Source organism: Dermacentor variabilis, chromosome 5 (assembly GCF_050947875.1).
Source record: "Dermacentor variabilis isolate Ectoservices chromosome 5, ASM5094787v1, whole genome shotgun sequence".
Classification (NCBI taxonomy): domain Eukaryota; kingdom Metazoa; phylum Arthropoda; class Arachnida; order Ixodida; family Ixodidae; genus Dermacentor; species Dermacentor variabilis.
In genome coordinates, this window is record NC_134572.1 from 66,506,037 (window position 1) to 66,528,315 (window position 22,279).

The 22,279-nt window shown below is 47.3% G+C and overlaps 1 protein-coding gene across 1 annotated transcript; it reads right to left on the reverse strand.

Moving 5' to 3' along the window:
• Positions 1 to 1,340: 1,340 nt before the first annotated feature.
• Positions 1,341 to 21,911, reverse strand: LOC142581883 (putative ammonium transporter 3). Its single transcript, XM_075691327.1, has 7 exons — positions 21,753 to 21,911; positions 19,063 to 19,615; positions 17,336 to 17,407; positions 17,060 to 17,119; positions 10,414 to 10,487; positions 7,247 to 7,563; positions 1,341 to 1,661 (listed from the first exon to the last, which is right to left on the reverse strand). Exons 1-7 carry the CDS (start codon positions 21,880 to 21,882, stop codon positions 1,341 to 1,343), a joined length of 1,527 nt encoding a protein of 508 aa, XP_075547442.1. The 5' UTR covers positions 21,883 to 21,911.
• Between the last annotated feature and the right edge of the window lie 368 nt (positions 21,912 to 22,279).

Consider the following 22,279-nt stretch of genomic DNA (forward strand, 5'->3'; position numbering starts at 1 on the left):
AAAATAGACACGTTCATGATTGCAGCGCAACAGTTTTCATTATGCTAGGTATATTTCACATACCGGGGCTACGTCAAAGCGTATACAAGTGGCTCTTTTCAAGGTAAATCTTCTACTTCCGCATTTGTCATACCAGAATGGAACCTTAAATAGACCTGTAGGGCTTCTCGCGTAACATCAACAACTACAGCAGAACTTCATGCCCATATTGTTGGCTCTACAGTACATAAATACACTACAAGAAGGGAAAAAACGGGGTTATTCGATACGATTCTCAGGCAGCATTCTTATCTCTTGGTAATGTCAGGCATCACTTCTCATGACTCGAATTTATTTTGTGAGGCTCTAAAAGAGCTTACAAAAGCAGCTAAAGAACTTCATATTTTAATGTTCCAGTGGATACCTGGCCACTGCAACATACCAAGGTATGTAGAAACTGATGAGGTGACACGAAAAGCGCATATAGACAATGTAAAATCCGGACTGCCTTTGTCACAAAGTGAGTTGGGTCATATAAAAAAAAAAAAAACGTGGTTTGACCAAGAAAAGTAAAAACGTTCATTATTATTTGCCGTTTATTCTTGCCTTCAATTTCATATCCCACGCACATATAATACTAGCAGGTGTTTTGAAACACTAATTTATTGATTGAGGCTCGGTACCGTTCTAACAAAACACTTTCTGCATAAAATTTGTCGTGCTGATAGTACGCAATGCATTTGCGACCATGCGGATGAAGGAATACATCGTATATTCCTAGACTGTCCTCGGCATGATACTTAAAGACGCCATTTGATATACACACTCTAATGCCAATAGATCGAAGGCATTTAAGCCTGAGAAAGATCAAGGCAAGTATATATATAGATAACAGATACTTGTATATAACAAAGGCGAGCGCTGGTGGGCCTCCGCAGATTTATAGAAGAGAGTAATATTGTTGGTAATTATCAATTGCAGTTTGCATTCCTTTCTGTGGCCGAATTCATGTGAATTTATGTGGCCTGACTTGGTTTTTTTTTATGTAGTGTATCCATGAGAGCTGACTTTACGTTCTAGTGTGTTCTTGTGACCTCTGTTGTGAGTTGTCTTTATTGTATTCATGCGACATTACTTTACGTTCCTATGTGCTTTAGGGTGGGGGTCAGATGACTAGAAAATGACTTTTGCGAGCGTGCAATGCCTTCCTGGTGGTTAGCCCCGACGAAAGACAAATAAAAAAACGGCAGAGCAGCGTCTTGTACACGGTTACGACGGTATCATTTGTTACACCGCGTAACCATAGTTATCGAGTTTATTTGAATTCGGACTTCTTGACATCCTGTGAGCCGAGAATCTTCTCAGACAATGACACACGTGCGAGCGCCGAACTTTCGCGGCATTTCTCTGACGTAGTTCGTGACGTAGGCCGCCAGTCTCCCATTCGGTCTTGGAATTCCGTCGCCCCTATCGCCGAGCATATACTCGTCAAAAATGCGCCGGTCCCAGTCTCCGCGATGCTTGATCGAAGGCACACCGCTCACGTCGACACCACGACCGTGGAAATGGGCCAGCACCGCGTCGTAGTTGTATTCGGGATAGCTGATGTTGTGCTCAATGAGGTCCGCGCCCAGCGCTTCTTCCAGCTCGGTCATGCGGATGGGCATGACGTAGGCGATGCCCTGGTCAGAAACGCACGTATAACAGTACAATTTGAATATCAACATACACAAGTATGTATACGTAACATGCGCTCAGATAAAAAAAAAATATCTATTTAACGCTGTACGTTAAGCGCTAACGTACACGCGAAAAGCAGCAGGGGCACTAAATCTATTCCGGCTGTCTGCGGGCCTATGAGATAGAGGCTGTTATATAGTGACGTGTGTCGCGTCAATTTCGTGCACCAATTTTTAAAGCGAAAGCTTTACTGATCGCGAACTTGCGATTTCGCCGTGGCGGTGCTCCGAGGAGGCACATGACGTCACACAGCGCGCCTAGCCGCGGATATGTCTCTCTCATTCTCTCTCTCTCGCTCCCTAGTCACTACTGCACATGCGCCACTGGTAGCACCGAGCCACAGGCGTTCCGCCGCTGCGCAGCGCCGCGCCTTTCCTCCGCCACCGTTTATTATGACGTCACACCGCGTTCTTCGTCATTGCGCTCGCCTCCGCTGGCTTCGCCAGCTGCGTCTCATGCCTGATAACATGTCGGAAGATTGAAAAGGAGAGCTCGCGTGCGCCGCAACCACAGCTGAGGCCGCAGTATGGACGGCGACAATTCCGATAAGCAGGAGGAGGCCTGGAATGGACATCGGAACGAGATTAAGAGGAAGCGAATCGCCCAGGAAACAGACGAACAGTGCGCCGAACGACTGACTAAACGCCGCAACATAGCTAGACAACCAGACTAACCTGGACTTGCAATGAAGATTAACCAAGGCTAACCATGCTATGCCTTAGCTTTCGTTGCGTATATCCTGGTACAGCCGAGCTAAACCACTGCCAATTTTGTTTCGGTACTCATCTTTCTCCAATCCTATTTCTTGAAGTTCCTTTTTCCTTTTATTCCCCGCGCAGGACAAAAAAAAAAGACTTTTCTGGTTAACCTCCCTGCTGATCTATTGTTTCTTTCTCTTTGTGATGTAATGGCTGAACACAGTCACACATCAAGGAAATTCAGAACAACTTGTTCACCCTTATTTCTGGTCCCGCAGGGTAGGTTTGTGCAAGAAAACAACAACAATTAAAGTTCATTTCAGTTGTAACCTAATTACTATGGTAACTTATAAATAACTGGTCAGTAATTAGTTTGCTGAACCAATCATACTTGATAACTGGCTAAAGCATATCAATAACACTACTATTGGCTATGCGCTAAGTTTCTCATGCTTAAATCAGAATTATCAGGTATAAGACTCAAATCATACATCGAAGTTATCAGAGCATATACCTATAGTACGTTGGGCATTACAGGACCAATCATCGCATTTGAAGCTAACTAGTAAAAGCGCATTTGTCTACGCGCTCAGTTTTTCGTGCTTAAATCAGAATACTCGGGTGTCAAACTCAAAGCATATATCGAAGTTATCAAAGCACATACCTGTAATACGTTGGCCATTAGAGGGTTAATCGCCGTATTTGAATCTAGTAAAATCACATGGCAGTCTTTGAATGTATTCGACCAGTACTACCTATGGGGCCATAAAGCGGCGGATAATGACTATTATGAATAATCACGGAAACATATAAACACAACACGGAGAAAAGGAAGAGCAGGTTATAGCTCCTCCTTTTATAAGAAATAAATAGAAGGACATAGAATAGCAATGGAAGTGCAGCTAGCACAACACCTCGCACATGTAAACACAGATATTAGAGCATAAGCACTGCAGGCGAAAGCCAAACTGCGCAGTCGAGAACCAAGAAATTTGACAAGCTAAGGACCGCGCTGCGAGCGATAGAAAGAAAAAAAAAATGACAGGCGTGACGTTAAAACATAAAAAGAAGGCCGTAAGGTTTACGTATAATACGCCGACAGATGAGATCACGCAATCACTATGTAAGATAACCGGTGCTTTATCGAACCATAGATATAGTGCAAAGGGAAAGAAAATGCAAGGGGTTGATGGAGTGATGAGATTAGGAAATTTGCATTCTCTGAGCGGAATTGGCGCTAGTAGGACAGCAGCATCCGTTGAAGACGCGCTCTGCACTGCGGCATACTATAAATGAGCAGGTTATGATCACGATAATAATGAAGAAGCGCAAGCACTGTAAGTAGCAGAGGCGTTGCATAGAATAAGTGAGCCAACAGCGTTTTAACGCTCTGTGACGGAAATGTACGAGCGGTTGATCTTGTATCGGCGCTCTGAGTGAGTGGGGAGCGCTACGGAGAGAATATGCCTCCGGTCGTTTCCCGGATGCGGCGCCTTTACCGACAGCAGGCTTCGCACAATAGCTTCAACGACCGACTTCCTTTTAGTAAATCTTGAACCTTCCGTACAGTTCATTTCCAGAGACTCGAAGTTAGCTTTTCCATGTTTGCAACGTCCTGACCTGCGTGTCCAGAAAAGTGTGCGACATTTAGAATAGCCAGGAAAACAGCTTCGGTAGTGTTTCCGGGGCACTGGGACAAAATTTTTGAAGGTCCACTAACACTCTTAAAACAGTTGCACCCTTTGGGGTGTATATTCGTCCCACAACAGCAATCGCCATCTGCCCTGCTTGCGTTTCCTTTCTTGAAAATGCTGCGCTCGCTACTTTCCTGTCGGGAATGCTACGTCACGCAGAAAACGCGCATGCCGTTCATGACTGGGAAGTACCGGGCTCGCAGCGTTACAGAGAGGAAATGCGCGCATTACAGATGGCGATTATTGTTGTGGGACAAGATACGCCCCTAAGGGTGTTAGCTTTTTTAAGTGTGTACCTTGCTTCACGTGACGCTCATTACAACTATTTTCACCCGCTATCTGCCTCCAAAGAGCGTTCGCAAAGCAGCGGACCAACACACCAAAAGCGCGTTAGTTGTGTTTTTTTTTTTCGCACTGAAAAATAAGGAATGTGACATCAGGCATGGTGCAAACCGCAAGAAGCAGACAGCGGATGCCTCTCGACAATACTCAATCAAAATAGCGCAAAGATCATTGCAGCCAGCGTCAAACTTAATTGACATGGCTCGCGATGCGAATTGCAAGTCAAGCTGAGCGCGACGCTGCCATACGCATCGCAATCACCACTTGAAGTGCGAGAATGCGTCACCCACGGCCTCTAGACGTAGTGACGGCAAAGTGCGCTGTCATGCTCTAAAAAGAGTGCGATAAGTGCGGCTGTAGATCGCCTACGTTTCTCGAACCGCCTGAGCCGCGGCAGCGCATGCGCAAATTACCGAGTGTCGTGCTTTAGAAGTGTCATTCCTTGCTCTTGAGAAGCACTGCGCTAAAGCCCATGAAATCCATCGTTATCACAATTTTCGCTTTTTGTGCCGTGCGGCTGTTATCCAGTGTTCCTGTGCAAGTGGTGCCAGTTTTCTTGCAAGTCCTCGCACCCTCCCACGTCCCCGAGAGACTGCGCTGGACGTCGCTGGACGGAGACATGTATATTGTCAGCAAACTACCAGCTTTTACGACAAGCGCAAACCACACAGCAACCGAGTATCGTGGTGGGAAACGCTGAGCCAGGACCAATTGTAAGACTGCACTTTTTGCCGAGTGGCTCGTTAGTACGGCAAATTTGTTTTAGTAGCAACGCCTGTAGAAAGGAACAAATTGTACCGACTTGTAGGCTGCTTTTGGCGCTTTCTCCGACATCCGCGAGAAACAGTTGGCCATGGCTTTGTTAAACGCCGCTCCAACCATGAGCGACAGACAGCAGACAGTGCTATACATTCAGCGAGCTGCCGGCTTGGACAGCGAGCGACAAACCATGTAAGTTATGTGGTTCGCCCTCGCGGTGAGGGTGACGTCTGTTCAAGGAATTAGTTCTTCGTGTAGCTATAGCCACTAAGGTTCTTTTGAACAGCATTGAAAAAACTGGGACAGGTTCGTTGTCACATTTAATTTAGTCCTATAGACTCCTTGAACCGTCGCCACATCCCGTTTTTCCCGTGACAGATTCACAAGCAGTGCCGACTATAATATCTAACACTAGGCAAGTCGGCTGATGAGCGCCCCTTTTCCAACTGCGTCACGGATAATGACCTGTTGCGAATGAATGCCGTAGCGACTAAGCCACAATTTTGTGTGAGGCAGCGCCCGCGTGAGATGAAGTGCTCTTGAGCGAAGTGTGGTTCTTGGGTGTATTAAACGGTGCCTGGTGTTTTCTCGCCAGCTTCATCTAGCGACACCAAGGGAGGGAGAAAGAGAGAAAACAAGAGACGAAAGGCAGAGAGGCTAACTAGATTAGGTGCCCGGTTGGCTACTCTGCACAGAAGATGGGGTAAGGGCAGCAAAGCGACACCAACGAACGAACACTACATACGACCTGCAGCGCAGCGTACCTTCCTGCAGCCGTGGTAAGTGGCATATCTTTACATTCTTTAAATCTTCTCCTCAATTCCGTTGCTCGACATGCCATCGCACCTTCTTAGCGACGCCGTGTCCTGTTTTTCGCGAATTCGCCGCGCTTGTTACACCAGCATCTCGTTCTACAGCCGCGCCTCCGACAATTTGTCGCACACGCCTCGCACCCAGCGGTCTCGTTGCTGGTGAGTAACATATTCATTTTCACTGGATTACGTCTTTCTAACAAGCTGCACTTTATTCATTTCAGGTTCGCTGACTACTGCTTCGTCGTGACAACTTTCGCCCTCGATTCCATGACCTCTTCGCTCTGGCTTCGTGCCGTCTTCTACCTGACTCTTTGCCGCTCCGGCCTGCCTGCCAGCGAAAGCGTCAGAACGGCAGAAGCAAAATTTTGCCGTGAGTAAGACGCACGTTCTACTGCGCCAGCAAATTCTGCATCGAGACCGTCGACTGCCTCTTGCCATGTATCCTCATTCCGTTACGAACGCCTGCTGCATATTTATCGGACGGTTCTCCCTCGGGCGCATCACGCGCTCTTCGTCTTACCGGACATCAGTGTCAGACACTCGTAGTGACTTGTGTGATTGTAAGAACACTCTGACAGACTTACACTCTGTGTAAATGTGTCTGTGCGTTCGCAGGTGCTCAGGACAAACGGATAAGTGCAGTGTACAGATACTCAGGAAGCTCATCTTGAGCACCCATATTCGCAGTTAAGCATTTGTCCATTTCGCCCCTGCCCAAACCTTGCCGTTCTCACGGGAATCCCGGGATCTCCCGGGAAGCGGCCCGCATTCTCCAAATTCAACATGGCAATATTTGCCGCAAAAATGGCAGTTTCCTCGTATGGACTTCCGCCCACACGGACACTCCGCTCGCGGCAAACGACACGGCCCACGCCGCGGCTCGAGGACTTCCATGCCGAGCCGCGGCGCCCGCCGGCAATCCCGACGACTCGCCCTCCGCAAGAGCGATGCGGGAGTGGACGTGGGGGGATCGCATGACCACTTTCAGAGACATCACGCAACACTACATATTTAACAGGTGTAAATACCGGGACGGACGGATGGATGGATGGATGGAACGCTGGCGAGCGCAGCACCAACGCAGAAGTACTGGTGCTCTGAGGCGGCGAGAGAGAGCTTCCATTGCCTCTGAGATTTTCGTGCACCCTCCCCGATCTAGGAAACCATGGGTGACCTTCGCACTCCTTCGACATTGTGCAGATAGATACAGTGGCAGCACCTTTAGCAAGACGTAAGAGGTGAGCAGGCTCCAGGCGGCGATGCAGAGCGCCGCGAGTGCCTGCACGCCGAGCAGGTAGGCGCCGCCGCCTTTGAAGAGCCCGCTGCGGCCCGACGTCAAGCGTAGCAGCGAGTCGGCGTCCGCGAACAGGCCGACTGCCAGCAGGCCCCAAACACCGCCCACGGCGTGCACGGCCACTGCTCCAACGGGGTCGTCGATACGGACTCGTTCCAGGGCTGCCGGCACCCAGCAGGCGAACAGCGCGCCCGTCACGCCCACCACGATGCTCTCGTAGGCCGAGTAGAAGCCCGAGCCGGCTGCGTATCACGCACAGTAGGGTGCAACGTATTCGCCTTGGCGTCGCTTTCACCTCGCGCTGTACACACGTCATTAGTTGGCAAACCGTCATTGATGCAAATCGTAAACATTATAAAGTGCTTGCGTCTGTTCCTTATGTATACGCGTGAGAATGGCAGAAGCTGGATCGCGCACGTCGATAGACGACCACTATTGCAAGACCGTAGTCCTCCATAAAGCAAGCAACAAAATCCCAATAAAGAAAGGCGTCAGGCAGGGAGATACGATATCTCCAATGCTATTCACAGCGTGTTTACAGGAGGTATTCAGAGACCTGGATTGGGAATAATTGGGAATAAAAGTTAATGGAGAACACCTTAGTAACTTGCGATTCGCTGATGATATTGCCTTGCTTAGTAACTCAGGGGACCAATTGCAATGCATGCTCACTGACCTGGAGAGGCAAAGCAGAAGAGTGGGTCTAAAAATTAATATGCAGAAAACTAAAGTAATGCTTAACAGTCTCGGGAGAGAACAGCAATTTACAATAGGCAGCGAGGCACTGGAAGTCGTAAGGGAATACATCTACTTAGGGCAGGTAGTGACGGCGGATCCGGATCATGAGACGGAAATAATCAGAAGTATAAGAATGGGCTGGAGTGCGTTTGGCAGGTATTCCCAAATCATGAACAGCAGGTTGCCGTTATCCCTCAAGAGAAAAGTATATAATAGCTGTGTCTTACCAGTACTCACCTACGGGGCAGAAACCTGGAGGCTTACGAAAAGGGTTCTACTCAAATTGAGGACGACACAACGAGCTATGGAAAGAAGAATGATAGGTGTAACGTTAAGGGATAAGAAAAGAGCAGATTGGGTGAGGGAACAAACGCGAGTTAATGACATCTTAGTTGAAATCAAGAAAAAGAAATGGGCATGGGCAGGACATGTAATGAGGAGGGAAGATAACCGATGGTCATTAAGGGTTACGGACTGGATCCCAAGGGAAGGGAAGCGTAGCAGGGGGCGGCAGAAAGTTAGGTGGGCGGATGAGATTAAGAAGTTTGCAGGGATGGCGTGGCCACAATTAGTACATGACCGGGGTTGTTGGAGAAATATGGGAGAGGCCTTTGCCCTGCAGTGGGTGTAACCAGGCTGATGATGATGATGATTATTGCAAGACTTCGTTTTAGGCCCTTGGCGTCACGCAAACTGTATATTGGTGATTATGAGTCTAGACTACTGGTCTAAACACGCAGCTTCAGATATGCTACAGTTGCATGTAGCCGCTGTATGCGAACATTCTTCATTACTTTACTTGCACCTCTTATTTCGTCTTCATCGCATTTCTTCATTTCAAAGCATAAGGCGCAAGAAAGAAAGCTCTGTGCCTATGTAAATAAATGTTATCTCCTTGTCTCGATCCAGCTGCAAGCGCACATTACGAAAATTGTAGCGTTTTTCTGTGTGTGAACACGTTACCACTTAGACCTGAGGCCGTATTCTCGTTCGATGCTTTCGTACTTTACCTCCTTACCGTTTCCCCAGTGTAGGGCAGCAAACCACATGCTTCTCTCCCGGTTAATTTCCACCCTTTCCCACCTCTCTCTCTCTCTCTCTTTCTCTCTCTCTTTCTCTCTCTCCTAAGACACCTTTACTTTCGCAGACAACTTTCTGTGTCTACGAAGTGAAAGCTGCGCAGGCAAAGGAAGTACAAGAGCGCTCCTGAGAAGAGTCCTACATTTCCATTCACGTTATTTTAAACAGGAAAAGAGAAAGCACAAACAGCTTATTTACACAAAGAACATAAAACAAAGTAAGCCACTGAGTCTTAAATTTGACTTATTTTCTGCCTTTCTCTCTCGCGTTTCGCCAAATGCGAAACCATCGCAGGGAGAAGCTACGCTGAATCAGTATCTGTTCCCAAGAAGCCACAAGCAGCCAAAAGCGCTGTCTAACGCTGCCAGACTACCTGGCGCGATAACACATCTGCAGAAGATCCACTCCCGTAGCTTTTCCCGCTCTGCCACGGAAATTTTTCCGTGAGTATAGTGAGCGGCAGCTTTCTTGGCACAGTGCCAAACGCGCTATTTTATCGCAGTGCAAGGAACGCTCTCGCCCATGGACGCCGCACACTTCGCGTTAAGGTCCCGTGAAAAACACTATCGCCCGAGAATATGGTCTTAGCACAAGCCTCGCTGAAGAAGGCAAGCACGAAGTCTCGCCAGAGTGCTTTTGGTGGACTGAAGACAGTGTTCCTATTACTCTACGTGACAAAGTCTAAGAACCATGCCTAATGTGCAGTGGTACCTTACTTTTCGGAAATCTCTTTAATAATTCTATTTGTTCAGTATAAAAATTAGGACCTTGCTAGCGTAGAAAGTTAACATGAAACTTGATAACTTTTAGCTGGCTTTAATTTCACATCGTACTGCACTCCGAAGTTGGGCCTTGTGTGCTCTTAAAATGTTTATTAAGACAGTCAAATTGCAAATGACACCCACAATACCACAGCAGCAATTAAAAAAAACTTTCGCTTCCTTATTATTTAGATGCTACACTGCAGAACTAAACAGTTACAGTATCCTTAAGTAACACCTAAACCAGCGGGAAAATGTGTGTATCATTCCGTTACACAAAAATCTGCAACATAATATTTAGCTAATCAACCACGAGTGAGACACTGTTGAAGATGACTGCGAGCCAGCGTCACAAAAATATGGTATCTTGTAAACGATAACATTCATTTTACAGAAACTAAATTCGAAATATTTGTGAATCAGGCATGTTCTCTGTTTGTTCAAGCATACACTGAGGCCGTGCAGGTGCAATCTCTGAGGGCACTAACACATCATGCCGGAATGCATTCTCACCAGTGACGGCGACGAGGGCAGTCAAGATGGCGTTCACGATATCGTCGACGAGAAACTTGCGTGTCATAAAGTACCTGAAAGACCCAAGATGCTTCAGAATAAACCATGAGAACCAGTTTAGCTACGTGGAGCTTTAATTTAGCTCCTCACTTCAGTAGCCGTACCTGACGCCGTGAGCGTGAACAGGCTTTCTTTTTTCGAAAAGCTTCGAAGACAATGTTTGCGCGAATGAGGTCGTCACCTAACCGCGATAAACTGTAACTATGTACAACCTCTCTTCTTTTTTTTTTTCAAAACCCAGCATAGTGTGAAGGGCACTGTTCTTCGTTCTCGTATGCCCTAAAAATTAACTTGCAAGTTTAAAAGAGTGGACTGATGCTTTCCGCAATGTTCGATTGTCTGCAGGAAATTAGTAGAGGTGACCTCTGCAGCCAAAATAACTTCAAAGACTATTGTTTAGATTGCAAATACATATGTGGTTATAAGTAGGCAGTCAACATACACTGTTCACCCAATCTTAGTCTGCATTTACAAAGGTGAGATTATCAGCGCCAGCAACAAAATCACCGGATCAAACTGTGCGATCATGTCACTAGTACACTGCGGGCTTTAAGGAAGTTGAGACGAAGTGATTGTTTGATAGAACGCTTGTACCTTTGTCTCCACGTTTTCACTTTGTTCCGCTGCAATTCTGGGAGCTACCGCTGATTTCTTGCGGCAAATGATGGAAAACTCCGAGGATCTTCCTGGTACACTGCCGTTCAGGAAACGTCCAGGAAACGTGGAAGCACGCCAAACGATTCACACAGCGAAGCCACTGAGTTATGCTCGGACAGCTACGATTCCTCGGACAATGGCTTTAAATTCGTAATGAGTACAAAATCAAAAAGAAAACTGCTGCAAACGTCATCGTTAGCAAGTGTTTCTACCGTGAAGAGTGTACCGCAACACTGGCCCTAGATTGTGTTATTCAGGCCCGTGGACCCGACGACCAATTTGCGGCTCGAAAACAGGCAGATCCTCTTTTCGTTGCTCGAGAAAATCGTACCAAATTAGATTAAAGAGGCGAGAATAAACTTGGGGAAAAATGCCCTAATAGTTGACGTGTTACACCTTAGAGCCCTACAATTCCTACGTTATGTAATCGAGATCGACGATATAAAGGTGCGATCAATAATTCCTATAGGCGGTGATAGCACCGCGAGCGTCATTTATGACGTCGACGTTGCCATACCGAATGACGACTTGCCAATACTAATGAAACCAACGACAGAAGACATTTTCATTACGAAGATTTTCAGACTTGGAAACACATGCTCGTGTGAAGGATTTGTTTGAAGGGAACAGCTTTCCTTCCAACGTAAAAGTAGGGCATGTCTGCCAACCAGTATGAACATTCGTACTGAAGCCCCTCCAGTGGTTGAAGTGTTGCAAGATTGGCCATGTAAAGAGTGTTAGCGTGAACAATGTCATGTGCTCGCGGTGCTCTGACTCCCGTTCAGAAGACGCCAGCTGGACAGATGTTCTAAAGTGCCCTAACTACAGCAGTGCTCACAAGGTGTAGTCAAAGGATTGCCTGCGGGTGCAGAAGAAATTTGCTATCCACAAACGAATGGTGCCGGACAATTCAACGCATCGAGAGGCTGCTGCCACTCTTCGGTGACGTCGACATTGACAACGAGGACGTTCACGAAAAACCACAGCTGAAGATAGTGAAACGCCCTCTTCCATCAGAGGGGTTGCTGCATCACCGCAAAGCACCACCAAGATGGATGCAAGGAAAACAAACCAAAAGGAAAGACTCACCCGTCCTGAAGAATGGCCTGGGCTACCGAGGGCACAACGCGCAGCTGAGTTACCTTAAAATGCACCGACTTCGACGACTGCGGCAACTGCTGAAGCAACGATGGCTGATGATCTCCAGGTCAACATTTTTCGGTCTCTCGTGAATGTCATCCGCGTCATACTGAGCAACATGAAAACTTCGTCTGTGTGAAGCGAGCTACAAAGAAGCTACAACGAAGCTACAACTTCGTCTGTGTAAGCGAGGCACTTCTAGTCCAGTGCTTTCTGCCCTTGGTTGAAATCATGGCTTTCCAGAAGCCGTCATTTCGTGACTAGGTCCGGAACGCTTCAATATTTCAGTGGAATGCCAGAGGACTTATGTCACGCATGTCGGACTTCTGGTAGTTTGTGTTCTTGAATCAGTTCCACATCATCGTAATCTGCGAGCACCTATCCGCTCACATCAGACAGCCTTGGTGCGAGTGCTTCATGTCCGCCACACACAGATAATGCAGCAAGATTATCGTTTTCATACGACGTGATCTTGTGTACGTCCATCAACCAGTGCCAACTCACCATGAAAACCAATGCGTGTATCTAAAAGTGAAAAAGGCAAGCTCACTTTCACAGTATAGTTGGAGCCTGCATATCGCCCTCAAGTCGGCCGGGCAGCGATCGGTTGCGGCGAATCACAAACATGACTCCGCAGACTTGGGTGATTACTGGAGATTTTAATGCCCACCACTATCTCTGGGGAAGCTCTAAAATTGGTGTCAGAAGATTGGTGTCATTTGCCTCCGAACAAGAGCTGTTTGTTAAATGATAAAATCCTCACTTTTCTGCGTGGAACTGTCTACACTAGCTGCCTGGACGTCACCTTCATTTCACGCTCGTTCAACGGAAAGTTCAGGTGGTTTTCGGGGACTGAAACGCGGGAAAGTGACCACCTCCCCACTTAGGATTGCAGGGCCTACGGACCCGGCGTCACCCGATGTATCGACTGGCCGATGTTCAAATGGATTGTGGAAGACGGTTGTCGTGATGACTTATCTTCTAGCCTAGAGGACAATAAAGAAGGTGCCCTAGAGGCTGCCACGCATTTGGTTTCGTCTACACGCTCGACAATAACATAGAGCTGGAGAAGCTTCGTACAATTCGTCGCCGCGCAGAGCGAAGATATATAGGCTTACAAAGTCCGTACATGACTTGAAGTTAGCCAGACGAACTCAAAAGAAAATTCAGCATCGCATGTACAAATTCGCATCGCAAATGTGGATGTTGTTCTGTGGGTCTTTGGATCCAAGAAAACTTTTGTCTCGCATATGGAGAACTGTTCGTAGTCTCCATGGAACCCCGCACCAGCGCCATGCACCCTTTAAAGTCTTTGGCCCTTCACCAACGATGCAAAGATATTGACATCGCTGACGATTTCTGCTGTAGAATTTCTGGTGAAACTGGTTCCGCTGGAACATCAATGCTCGACCACTCAGCAATTTCGTGCAAACACCGTATGGACGGTCATTTATCTACGGACTAACTCGAAGCTGCATTCGCCATGTGCAAGTTCCAGGGCCCGACGGTGTAACCTGGCGTGCCCTATGTAGTCTTGGCGAAGAGGTTCAGATAGTGCACCTGCTCTTGTTCAACAGCTCCTGGCAGACGGTCACAGTTCCCCAGGAATGGAAGACCAGTCGCTTGATTCCACTGCTCAAGCTTGGCAAGTAACTTGTAGACATTGCATCATACCGACCTACTGCGCTTACCAACTGCATCAGAAAACTAAAGGAAAGGATGGTTTTAGCACGATTAAAAGGGTACCTCGAACAATACGAGGTATATTGAGCCGCAATGGCCGGTTTCAGGCAGTGTCGTTCTACCGTAGACAAGGTTGTCGACTTGGTGACGTACGTCAAGCACCAGAAGTCCTGCGAACGATTATCTACTACCTTGTTTCTGGATGTTAGAGGAGCAGACGATAACGTAGCACACGAAGCGATCTTGAGCACGTTAGAGGCAGTAGTACTTGGCGGCAAGATCTATTTCTTGATTAATGGCTACCTACAAACGAGATCCTTTTTCATACTTACCGGGGATAGCCCAACCTCCCAGCATTACAGTAACCGTGGGATCCCTTAGGGCGGAGTACTGAGCCCAACGATTTACAATCTAACACTCCTTCAACTCACCGATCTCCTTCCATGTACAGTTCGGCTCTCCATATGTGCCGACGATATTTGTACGTGGACGCCGGCTGTAACGTGACTTCAGAAGGCAGTCACTTTAACATCATCCTACGTTCGGGAATAAGAATCTCAAATATCATATGAAAAGTGTGCAGTGGCGACATTTACCAGTAGGCTGATGTATCTATGTGTGATACCCGTCGTCGGACATCTGATTTCGCATAGCACGTCACAGATTTTTCGGGGTGGTTATAGACAGTAATCTCACCGGGACCCCCGCACGTGAGTTATGTGAAAGAACGTCTGACGTGATTTTGTCATGTGCTTAGGTTCTTAACAAGAAAGGCCTGGGGAGTTTCAATACATTCATCCATGCTGCAACTGTACAGCTTCCTCTTTATTGGATTACCGCGGTACAGCCTGCCGGTAGTCTCTAACACCTGCAGAACTAACCTGAACGGAATCCGAGGTATTCAAGCCCAAGCCCTCGGGATATGCTTTGGACTACCGTGGAGCGCGTCAAAGGTAGAAGTTATTGCAATCGCTCAACGTTACACTATCAGAACGCACATTACCATTGAAACAATTCCTGTGCACATAAGACACTTCGCCCGCATCCTTACCCATCACCTCGCAAGTATCCCAGTAGAAAGGCCCCATACGATATTCCGTGCAACTTTCTTCGCCTACTGTGGCTTTCTTACGTCAGGGTACGCATCAGCGGCGAGGCCTTCGATTTCTCCATGATGTGTGAGTCGTGTTCAAGTAAACCTCACAATCCCAGGACTTCAGAAAAAGTAGGACTTGCCGTCATCTGTTCTCAAGCAATTTAGTTTACTCCGCTTGTACGCGAAGTACGGCGACTGCACGCACGTCTATGCTGACGGCTAAACTACATCAACCAATTTCGGTGGCGCTGTAGTTATACTAGCAAGGGGAATAATCCAACGGTTCAAGACTTCCCATATCATTATGTCTACAGCTGCAGAGCTCACGGCTCTCCACGGGGTGCTTCGTGTGATTAATGCAGACAGTTCTGGAAAATGGGCAGTCTTCTGCAATTAAAGGCCGGCCTTACAATGTATACAGTCCTTTCTCGCACACGGAACTCACGATCAACTGACGTGCAATAATCATGAAACTTATCCCTCACTTGAGAGAAAAAGGCCATGATATGTCTTTTCAATGGATACCAGGCCATTGTTGTATCAATTGGAAATGATGACGCCGATGAGGCAGCTCGGACGTCAAACCAAGAAGATCGCTACATCCCCATTCCTCTCTCAAGGATGGACGCTGCGAGTCAGCTTCGCATTCTAGCACGCACACTCTCGTTAGCTGAGTGGAATGCCACACATATTGAGTGCACCAGACTGCACAGACTAAACCCTTCGCTGCAACTCGAACCTCCAGCCGGACTGCACCGACGCGTAGGGTCCCTTCTGTGTCGGTTGTGGTTGGGGAAAGCTTATTCAACACTAATTAGAATGGCTGACAGTCCTTCATGTGGTGTCTGCGGCTCCAAAGAGAAAATTGACCACCTCTTGTGACGCTGTCCTCAATTTGAAGCGCCAAAACAACATATGTCCAACGCATTCAGGAAACTAGATGACCGTCTTCTGAGTAAACAGACAATACTAGAACACCGTCCCCACCGATCACCGGCTCAGAAGGCAGTGAAAGCACTTTTTGTGCTTTCTGAGAACGTCTGACTTGTGCGAGTGCCTTTGACTCCTTAGTGCTGTGTGTGCATGTCGCTCCACCCCCCCCCCTCCTCCCTTCCCCCGGTATGGGGTAGTCAACCGAACTCTTGACCGGTTAACATTCCTACCCTCTTATATATATATATATATATATATATATATATATATATATATATATATATATATTTGTCTCTCTCTCTCTCTCTCTCTGTCTCTCTCTATTTAATGGAAACTGAAGCCCACGTTTCAACATTATAGCTGTGCGCGAAAATGGCTAGTGAGTGAAAGCGCTAGAAAGTTGCACCGTGAAGAAACAAGGAGACCCCCGAGAGCGTATTAAACGCATATGCTGTTTCTTACGCGCCAAGTGACTTCGATCTTTTTGCAAATACTGTGCTGTTGATAGTGAAACTAATCGCTACCTTGCCGTAAAGATGTACTAGTTTTGAAGGTTCTCACAGCTCTGTAGTTCAGTGGCTCGTTAACTAGCCGTCGAGAGCTTACTGCCCACCAACTGCCTGCCAACTGTGTCCCGGCAAATTAACGCCGCGCATTGTTAAGTAGCAACATTTGTGGCATAGAAGCTCCTGCTACTAAGACTGAGCAGAAGATGTCCTCGTTATCCTTCTGGCGGCATGGTTCATAAATGAAATTATTCTATAGTGGATGCAAGGCCTCTAGCGCTACGGCTTATCGTCTTGTTACTGAAATGTTCAAAGTACAGTATTCCGCAGAAGCACAATAAACAATCAAAACACAACACATGCGTTGGTTTGAAGAGAATCACAGGTTCTTTTGACATACTGGCAACGAAAAGAAAGCAATGTCTCTAGATACTATAAATTCAAACACGCATACACTGCAAATTCAACATTATTCAATATAGCAAGGACTGCACTGTCATTGCATGTAAGTACAGGAACACCTGTTATAAGAGAACCCACGCTCAGACAAACAACTCTGAAGAATACGTACGTATAAAAAACTCCAACAAGGCCTCCACCCAGAGAAGCGTTAATCGTCGTCACTGCCGCCCTGAAATAAGAGGCAATTAAAAATAAACACGTATTAAATGTTCATCTTTCTAGAGGTCCGAGGGTTTTAGTTATAAGAGAATCAATGTGGGGCCTGTTTCGGTGGATGTGTACAAAGTGTGGACGTAACTCTGGGCAAGATCAGGCGTCAATCGTTTGTCTTCTTTTAAAGAAATTGAGATGAAACCATAACTTAGGCCGGCAAATGAACACGTACCTGGACGCGTACTTCCATTTGTCATGCCTCACACCAAACGAGCTGCCGCAGTTGAACACAAGCCAGCCCCACCTGCACACAAGCATCGCGCGTATTGCATTGCACATAGCTCGTTTTACATCGTTGTTACAACTGTAGTGCTCGTATTAAAGAAACTACGAGTAGAAGAAAAAAAATCTCGTTGTGAAAATTTCCGTTCGAAATTTAACTAACGGCTTAGCCCAAAGCGTGCAGTTGTGCCAAGATAGCACGAAGAAATCCCCAAGAGCCGTCGTTTTCGACTCTTAGTTTTTCTTTGGTAAGTTTCATTTCGCCCCACTAGAGTGTTTCACCCACTCCTTGGTCTAGATGTCTCACTCAATTTGGGTTTATGCAGTGTTTCAGCAAACCACGGTGCTATGGAATGTCGCTGTACGCAGCCCCCTAAGAGAAAGAAACCAGGTTATCGGGCAGGTCGGAAGCTGCGTTTGCTGAGTATGTAGACCTAATTTTGTGGCACATCGCACGTTTCAGTTCCGAACCGCGCTGTATTGCCACAATCAAAACAGCGGCAGCGCAGTGCCAGCAGCATTGGTCGCCGGTACCGCTGTAATTGCTAGCAGTGGTAATATTTGTTGGCCGTTTGCATAATTGCCTGTTTATTGGTGTCCTTTCAGCTAGGCTACTTGATAATGCTTTTTCCTCTTAAATGTGCCCCTTATGATTTTGATGCATTATGTTCATGTGTGCTTCACGCCCCACGCCAATTGCGCCAATTCACGCTATTCTCGAACCGGCTAGTAAAAAAGAAATAACGCCATAAAAGCCACATAACTGTGACGACGGACAGCAGAAAACTGCACTTACACGAGAAACGTTTTGTGACTCTTTATTTTCCTGTTTATTGCATAGCTGAGTGGATTTCTCTTTCAAATTTCAAACAGTGGCCCCGCAGCGTCGCTGTGTCTGCTGGCTATGAAGCTGCGCCAAAGATTTCTCGAACTGTGCGTCGTTTAAAAAACGAGTTCGATGTGTGAACATATCTGCTAGTGTTTCTTCTATAATTTTTTTTTACTCAGGGATCAGCCACACTGACAGGCAAGCCGCACAAGCAAATAACTTCAACCCAAAAACTGTCTTCAGAATTCGGGCTTCTCGCTCCGAAGCCCGCGGTGCATGCCCAAGCACTGTAGACAAAAATTCTACGTGGCCCAATTCAAACATGGTAACTTTAGTAAAGGTGTCTATTTTCGAATTTTAAACGTAGCCGGCGCTGTTTGCTTTGAATTATGTTTACAGCCGTATGAGTCTGAATGTCTTTAAAAAAATTCTTTGAAGCCCAAACTTGACATCTATTGGCGTAAAACTTGCTGAAGCGAGCCATGCGTAACCACGGCGCCAGGTGTCTTGTTACGATGTTTATAACTTGATGCCGCCCAGCTCTGAAGCATATATTGCCCCTGTAAAGTTCAGTAGCATCGTTTTTACCTTCAGACTAGGCAAAAATAAAAGTTGAAACGCCCAATCTCGCGCTGATGTTATATTTATTACAAAACAGCGGCAGTTAAATATAAGAGTTGTCCCGTACTATAGTTACCATCTTTATAGAGCGTAAATTCTGTCATGAATTAAAATTACTTTTTGGTGGCTCAGCTGGTTCGTGTCCTCAGAAATACGTAATTGGGCTCAAATGTGTGGCACATGGTGAATGACTTGTGGCCTGGGAACAACAGACTGCGCGTGCTCACCAAAGTGTGAATGTTCCGAGAAGCACGTTAGTAGGGCGACTCATCTGGGCCTTCTCGCTGGCGTCGTCGAAGCGACCGCGCCGCGGACCCAGCAGCGCCGCAGCCACCAGGGCCGACACGCCGCCGAGCAGGTGGACGCAGCCGGACCCGGCGAAGTCTATGGCGCCCATCTTTTTCAGGAAGCCGTGGTCTCCCCAGACCCAGCCGGCTGGGATGCAGTACACGATGGTGTTGAGCAGCGAGAAGACGCAGTACGCATTGTAGTTGGCCCGCTCGGCCATGGCGCCGGACACGATGGTCGTGGCGGTGGTCGAGAAGGACAGCTGGAAGATGAAGCTCGAAAAGACGAGACCCATGTCGTCCGGCTCGGCGTCGACCATGAACCGTCCGACGGCGCTGAACTCGTTGTCTGGGCTGTGGCCCGTGCCGTACTGCAGGCCGAAGCCGAACAGCCAGTAGGTGAGGCCGCCGAGGATGACGTCGGCGGCGTTCTTCATGAGGATGTTGACCTCGTTCTTCTGCGACACGCAGCCGGACTCGAGAAGGCCGAAGCCTGCACCGCGGGGTTTTCTGGCTGTCAAGCTCGATGTCAACAAAACGACGAGAATGAAATGTGTCAGAGGCATCCGATGCATCCAAATGTGTTTTTACGAGGTTTATGAGAAACGTTTTTACGGCGCGAATTACAAACACTGACTGAAAGAAATGAGACTCGAACAGGCCTCCCGCTTTTATGTATCTAGTGACGCTTCTTGTCTCATGCGATATGCATGGCACTGCTTTCCTGTTTAAATGTCAGGTGTTTGCAGGCGCAGCATGCGCCGACGGTAGTTTTATGATGCTAATGCCGCCTGTAGTGTTTAATTCAAGAGCCATACTCGAAGTCATTATTTATCTGGTACAGACATGTTCGATGTTCATGTGTGAACATTGGGGGAAGGAAAAAAAATACCCCCATGTAGTCAGAATATTTCCAACCTTTGACAAACTATTGGACGGTCTTTCTGCTGTAAATGTAGTTACAACTGCTAACGAGGGCATTATGCACTTGCAAGCTGTGATATTGCCGGCTTGAGATGCGTCGTTGCATTTGCATTCGCAAGTAGAAGAACCCCAGACCAACAGTGACATTCTCAGGCCGGTCATCATCGTGGTGCTTCAAGAAATCGGTGTTTCAGCTGTAGCTGCAGGGCAGGCTTACAGCAACAATTAGGAATCGCCTGGATCATACACCGCAGGTCACACGTGTGCAAGGTTTTTCTATCACTTATGTCTGATCAACGCTGTGGCCAGTTGTACAAGTCCCCGATTCGACGCCTACACAGGGTTCCCAACTACCTTTAATCAAGCTGCTAAATAAACATGGCGCAATCTACGGTTATGGACAAACGGTGTTTGGTCATGAGTTCTCTTCAGCCACAAGGATAATTTTTGTTTACCATTCACCTGGCTAACGTTAGAAGAGTAATGACACAAGGTTTTCATTTTTTAAAACAAAAGGCGTGACTTCCAATTGGAAAGCTGTTATCGGTTCCTAAAGCATCCCGTTCTGTCCTTTTCATCGCCGCTGTGTTCTGCACAATTATTTTTCCCCCGTTCTACTCGTGGGGTGCAAAATACGAAAATGGCTGCCTGTTTACGCGCTTGCTTGCCGCGACAAAGTGGCCCCAAAAGTGATTTGAAGGAACGTCACTCATTGCCTCACTCAGCAACCGCTTAAATGAGCAAACTTTCGGTCTTGGTGTTGGCTTCCTCTAATCGCGAAGTACGTGTTCATCATGACGATCGTAACATACACAATTACCAGTCTGCGTAGGCGGCATTAGTTGTTAAAGTGGTAATAATAATTATCTGCTTTAACTGTTCTCGTGCTCGATTTTAGCGCATTTATATACGTGATGTAACGCGGGCTTTTGAGCTAGTTTCAAACCGGAGGGGGAAAAAGTGCCGATGCACGGATGCTACGACGCCTGGAATCTGCGTCTATGCTCCCATTTCCCACTGTCCCGAAGACAGGATATACCGATGTCCATTTCAGTTCGCGTTCTTCGCAGTTGGGATCCTCTATCTTGGCGCAGTCTTTGCCTAGCAATCCACTCCTTCACCTTGTAGATTTCCGCAGAATTGGCTTGCCAGAAATCTGATCGACATTGTCGGAGCGTAGCAGCATAGTGCTGCCGCCCTGCTGTTACCGTTACCATCCCAGCCGGGGCCAAGCTGTGCCATACTACGCCACGCATACGCATATTGTACGTGAAAGCGGCGGAAGCGGTAGCAAACTCATTATGTTAATTATGTTACATAACATTAACATAATGTTAAAAACATTATGTTAATGCGCTGCTTTGCTTTCGTAAGTCTTATCTATCTCTGGTCCAACTTGAGACCGTTTCTCTCTCTCGAAAGGCCGGAATTGCTTTCCCATTTGGCACGGGCATAGTCTCGCGGTATCAAAATGTAACGAGGTCTAATTAAGCGGTCGACTTTCGACGACTTTTCTTTCATGAAACATGAGTAGGAATAGACAGCGCCGAGTTGTGTCAATATGAAGGCTACCACCTGCTACGTATAATGAGTGGTGTAACATATTCGGACCGATTCCCTCGCGTCGGTCTCAATTGTAAAAAATGCACTCGGACTGATGTCGATGTGGGGGGGGGGGGGGGCAAGGAGGGTGTCGTGCAGCTTACCAGTTTGCATAGTGAATATAACTATGGCTGCTGTCAGTACCCAGGTCGCATCGTCGTACGTGAACTCTTCGTAAGGCTCGACAGTAGGAGGAACGGGGGAGCCTATCTCATTGTCAGGCGCGGCAGGCATGTTGACTGGTCCGTCGACAAACACACAAGGTTAAATTCGTCAGTGTCTAGATGAATGCAACTTCCCCTCTGTATAGCGTGTTCTTTCGGTGCCAGTTGAAGCGGTATCGAGTAAGTTCCGGCGCTCGAGGATCGGATTTGATTGACGAAAACTGGAACCGTGAATTTTTAACGCTGCTCCTTTCGTGCTTACGTCGATGCGGGTTCTTGGCCGTGTCCAAATCGACCCGAACTGAAATCGGTAATGATGCTCTTCACGTCATTGCAATGGTAGCGCGAGGGAATGCCACATGTTCAATTCCAGGTATCGACTGAATGTCTCTGCCTAAAGCTGATTTATTCTTTAGAGAGAAGTACAGAGGTGCCGTTGCAACAACCTTAGCAGCAGTTCGATGTGG

Bases quoted from the DNA above. Each gene is read 5' to 3' on its own strand.
- LOC142581883 (XM_075691327.1), bottom strand. From the start codon at position 21,882: ATGCCTGCCGCGCCTGACAATGAGATAGGCTCCCCCGTTCCTCCTACT. The intron at 17,120-17,335 runs GTACGTGTTCAT...CTCTTATTTCAG, and splicing joins AAATGGAAGTACGCGTCCAG to GGCGGCAGTGACGACGATTA. The intron at 1,662-7,246 runs GTGCTGCCACTG...GTTTCTGACCAG, and splicing joins CCTCTTACGTCTTGCTAAAG to GGCATCGCCTACGTCATGCC.